The sequence below is a fragment of the Octodon degus genome, unplaced genomic scaffold (genome assembly GCF_000260255.1).
Source record: "Octodon degus isolate 3935 unplaced genomic scaffold, OctDeg1.0 scaffold00092, whole genome shotgun sequence".
NCBI classification, from domain to species: Eukaryota; Metazoa; Chordata; class Mammalia; order Rodentia; family Octodontidae; genus Octodon; species Octodon degus.
Window position 1 is genome coordinate 123,025 of NW_004524668.1, and position 5,245 is coordinate 128,269.

General features: G+C 45.3%; 1 protein-coding gene across 1 annotated transcript in view; it reads left to right on the top strand.

The window, feature by feature from the left end:
- Pafah2 (platelet activating factor acetylhydrolase 2) overlaps window positions 1-5,245 on the top strand; it is a 53,773-nt gene that overhangs the window by 16,750 nt on the left and 31,778 nt on the right. The window contains exons 2-4 of the mRNA XM_023722441.1: window positions 558-711; window positions 1,840-1,936; window positions 2,126-2,132. Of these exons, the coding sequence (XP_023578209.1) occupies window positions 558-711; window positions 1,840-1,936; window positions 2,126-2,132 (258 nt within the window). The remainder of the gene's footprint in view (window positions 1-557; window positions 712-1,839; window positions 1,937-2,125; window positions 2,133-5,245) is intronic.

The following is a 5,245-nucleotide window of genomic DNA, read 5'->3' on the forward strand; positions in this document are numbered from 1 at the left end:
AAAAAAAAAAACACCTTTTGCGGTTTGAGAGCAGATGCCTAATTATGGGGAGGTTTTTTCTTTTCTTTTGTGTTGTGTTGTGTTGTGTTGTTTTGTTTAATCTCATTGGATAAGAATAGCAGAGGCCATGCACATATCATTGCCCCAGTCCTCTCATCATCTCCTTTCCTGCGTCCTGTTTCCCTGACTTCCTTCCGGCACTGTCTGCTGTATCTGAGAGCCAGCCTGGAGGGGCAAAAGGGCAAATCTCTAGCTCCCAGAGATTTTCCAGGCCTGGACTCAGGACCAGAAGTAAATCTTTCTGTGCCCCAAGGACTCAAATATTTGGTGCCCCTCCATCTAAGATGTAACTCAAAATAGCTACTTGAAATAACAGGAGGCTTTCAGGTATGCTGAAAGTAAGCTTTGTTTCTTGCTGGACCTCCTGAAAGTGAAGGCTGGGGGTGGTAATGAAACCTGCTTCCCTGTGTTGGCAGCACCACAGTGTGCGTCCGTTGGGAAGTCTGAATGGTGCCTGGACTTCTTGCTCTGAGTTGCTGCTCTCTTTTCTCCTATAGGGGAGCTTCTTTCGACTCTTCTACCCCTGCCAAGAGGCACGGGAGGCCACGGAGCAACCACTGTGGATTCCCCGCTATGAGTACTGCGTTGGCCTGGCTGATTACCTGAAGTTTAACAAGCGCTGGGTGGGGTTGCTGTTCAACCTGGCCATGGGTAAGGCTGCCCTGGCCCTTGGTGTTCTTTGTTGCCTGGTTGTGTCCCTATGAGAGCTAAAGCATCTTTTAGCCTATAGCATCTCTGCTTTTGTAGAGGGTGGGATTGGACAAGTTACCTGGTCTGAATTCTTGCCTTTGCAGGGTTGTAGTTTGGGGTGTATATGAAGCCCCTAGTGCAGTGCTCTGGGCACTGAATGGGGGCCCTAAGTGGCAGCTATGAGTCTTTTGTGCAGCAGCTGTTAATTCCCACTTTCTGTCAGCTGTTGCGTAGATTGGGCCATTAGCAACTCAGAGCCAACAGCCTTCTGCCCTCCCCCCAGCCATCCCCTCTTTTGGGTGAGCTCTCACTGAATCAACCACTTCCTCAGAAAGGTCCCAAGTTCTGAAACTCTATTGCCTTGGCATCTCAAGTATCTGCCCAGATTTGTTTAGTGTTGCTTCCCCCCCCCCCCCCTTTTTTAAATGTCTTTTTGAAACACGGTCTTGCTATGCAGCTCAGGGTGACCTTGATCTTACTTTGTAGCTCAGGCTGGTCTCTAACTTGCAATAATCCTCCTGCCTCAACCTTTCCCTCAGTGCTGGGATTCCAGGCATGGGCCAAAGTGTTGCCTTTTTTGTTTACTTGTTTTTGTTTGTTTTTTTTTTTTTTTTGGAGGGGGGGATTGTTTGTTTTGGTCATGCTGAGCATGGAACCTAGGGTCTTGGGCCAGGCGTGGTAGCACACTTCTGGAATCCCACCCTTGGGAGGCTGAAGCAGGAGGATCATTATGAGTTTGAGACCAACCTGGGCTACAAAGTGAGCTCAAGGTCAGCCTGAGCTGCATAGTGAGACCCTGTCTCAAAAAAAAAAAAAAGGAAAGAAAAGAAAAGAACCCAAGGTCTTGTGCATGAGCACATGAATCACCACTGTACTTCATGAACCCCTTTGGTTTGTCTTCCTGTTTTTTGTGGTGTCCACTCTAGGAATAAAAAGAGGAAAGGAGTAGATGATTGCCTTGGGGTACTTAGGGACAACTTGCAGTTCTCCACAGGGGAGGGACACCAATGCTGACATGCCTGTGCTTGGTTTGCCCTTGGGATTACAACTTCCGGCAGCCAGAAATTCTATAGCCTGTGTCTTTGCCAGGATCTTGTCGCCTGCCTGTTAATTGGAATGGCCCCTTTAAGACAAAGGACTCTGGATATCCCTTGATCATCTTTTCCCACGGCCTAGGAGCTTTCAGGTAAGAATTTCTGAAACCCAGACTTTGATATAGTCTTAGTCACAGCTGTTGAGTCTTAAATTATCCTTAAAGGGCTGTTTCCAGGTGGTCTCACCTGCCACCTGCTTTCTAGCAAGCACTGGGTCCATCTCTTGCCTTTCGAAAACTCCTTTCCCTGGTGCAGCCTCACCCTTCACTTCTCATTTCTAGCATTTATGTAAATGTACACTTTTGCTGTCTTCCTACGCTACAGCCCAGAAGTTCTAGGAAGAGTTTGAACTTTATAATTAGAGGATCATTTCAACCTGTGTCAAGGGACTGTTCTATACATGGCTCTGGCATGATGGGGAATAACATAGACGTGGCTCCCCGCCCTCACAGATCCCGCAGCCTCACCTCCAACCTCAGCAGCCTCTCGAACACTACGTGAACCTGGAGCTGGGGTGTTAGCATCTGCCAAGTGGGCGTGCCACTCCCACAGTGAGAGAGCACGCATGTGGGAGGATTGAGGCCGGGAGGTACATGTGTTGTCCTCTGTCCTTTCACTTTCTCCACGTGGAGGGAAAGGGTGATCTCTTTCACTAGATTTGGGAAGCTTTGGCTTATGTTTCAGGAATCTTGCCATAAATTCAGGAATCATCTGTTGAATTCTGGTTTCCACACCATGGTGTGTTACACACTGGAGCTTAATTGTAGTGCCAGCGTTCCTGGGCAAGCTCACGAATGTTTTCTCTGTCCATTTATCAACATAAATGTCCAGTTTATGTTCTAGTGTGGCAGAATGGCAAATATTTTACTACCCCCAAACCATTGTCTATTGTCCATACTATAGCCAGATCTGTTTTAAAACCAAATTAGGAGGGGCTGAGGAGATAGCTCAGTAGAATAAGCACTTCCCCAGCAAGCACAAGGGCCTGAGTTCAATCCCTGGTTCCGCAAAAAAATTAAAATTTAAAAAAAAAAAAACTGGGGCCAGGAGATAGCTCAGTAGCTTAGGCATCTGAGTTTGATTCCAGTTATCAATCTCTCGCTCTCTTTCTATATAGATAGATAGATAGATAGATAGATATGAAGATATAGTCTGAGGAGATAGCTCAGTGGCATAAGCATCTGCCTGGCAAGTACAAGGTTCTGAGTTCAATCCCCAGTACCAAAAAAATCCCAACCAAATATGATCTTGTCATTTCAGCACCTTGAATAGTACCTGACATATAGTAGGTGCTTAATAAATATATGTCAAGTGAATGAATAACTCTCATTCCTCTTTTTTTTCTTTTTAATGTATTTAGTACAGGGTATACAGGGTCTCACTACACAGATCAGACTGGTAGTGATCCTCCTGTTTTCAGCCTCCCAAGTGCTGGGATTACAGACCCCAGTCTCAACCCCATCTGAGCACACTCCGGGGTCGGGGCTACTACAGCATACCAGGGACAGAACCCCAGTCCTAACCCTGGTCCCTGCATCTGCCTAAGCAGGAGCTTTAATCTGCTGAGCTATCTGGCTGGCCCTTCATTCCTCTAATTAAAACTTCTTAATAGCACCTTGAATTTAATTCCTTTTTTTTTTTTTTCATGGTGTGACCTAGATGCAGGCCCAAGATAAAGTTTCTAGCTTCATTTCTTTTTCTTTTCAGTACCGGGGATTGAACTCAGGCCCCTGTGTTTGCCAGGCAAGTGCTTATTCTACTGAGCTATCTCCTTATTCTACTGAACTGTCTCCTTGGGCCTTAGCTTCATTTCTTAATACTTGCCTCCTCCTGCTCAGGACAAGCTGACCTTCCTTTACTTAACTTAGAAAAACTGTGTTATTGTGGGCTGGGGAGGTAGCTTGGTGATCTAAGGGCCTGCCTGGCAAGCACAAGGACCTTGGTTTGATCCCCAGTACCGCATGGCATGCCACTGTGGTGGCGCACACCTGTAATTCCACTGCTGGGGAAGCTAGACAGGAGGATCACTATGAGTCTGAGCTGTGTAGCAAGACCCTGTGCCAAATAAATAAGTAAATAAAAGATTAAGCAAAGAAGAAAATTGTGTTATTTCCTGCCTTCAAGTCTTTTATCTATGCTGTACTTTATGGCTTTTTCTTTTGTCTGAGGTATTCGCTGTTCTCATTATATCTTCTCCCTTTCATCTCTTGCCTAACTCCCAGTTACCTTTAAGTTCTTAATTAGGGACACCCATCCTGACCCCTTTAATATATTAGGATAAGTTTTCCGGTGCAATTTTTGCTTTTCAGTACTTAACATAATTGTAATAAGTTTATTATTTATATAATTACTCTTTGGGAGGGGCTGAGGATTGAACCCAATCTTTGCACTGAACTACATCCCCAGCGCTTGTCCTGCCTCAGGCTCCCAGAATGCTGGGATTACAGTTGGGCACCATCACATCCAGCTCCTGGAAGTTCTATTTAATACAGCTTCTGGCAATATTTTCTTTTTTCTTTTTTGTATTTTAGGGAAGAGTCTACAGAGTGTTCAGGGTCTCACTACTAGATCAGACTCCTAGTGATCCGCCTGTTTACAGCCTCCCACGAACTGGGCTTACAGGCGTGTGCCACCACGCCCAGTCTCAATACAGCCTCTTAGCTCATTCACTAGAGCTGCTCTGCCCTTTCTAGTAGTATCTAGTTTCGTGACTATTGAACCTTGAATATGGGGATGTGCTGCAATTGCAAAACATTCACGAGGTTTTGAAGACTTCATATGAGTAAAAGAATACAGGGCCGGCGAGATAGCTCAGCAGTCTAAATTTAGTGCCTGCTTAGGCAAGCTTAGGCAGGTGCAGAGGACTGAGGTTCGATTCCCAGCACCACATGCCATGCCAGCTCCGCCCTGAGTAATAGGTAAAATAAAATATAATAAATATAGTAGGCTGTTATAGGTGGGGTTTTTTGTTTGTTTGTTTTGTTTTGTTTTTTGGGGTATTTTTGGTACCAAGGATTAAACTCAAGACCTTGTACTTGCCAGGCAGGCACTTATGCAACTGAGCTATCTCCTCAGCCACTAGGCTATTATAGGTTAAGAAAAAGTTATTACTATTATTTTTTTTTTGCAGGGAGGAAGGGTCTACAGGGTGTTCAGGGTCTCACTACTAGATCAGACTCGTAGTGATACGCCTGTTTATAGCCTCCCAAGAGCTGGGATTACAGGTTCACACCACCACGCCTAGTCTAAGTAAAACATTATTAATATCTTTTTCTTTTATTTTTTAAAATATATTTGCTGGGCTGGCACACATCTGTAATCCCAGCACTTAGGAGGCTGAGGCAGGAGGATTGCCATAAATTTGAGACCACCCTGGGCTACATAATGAGTTCAAAGCCAGC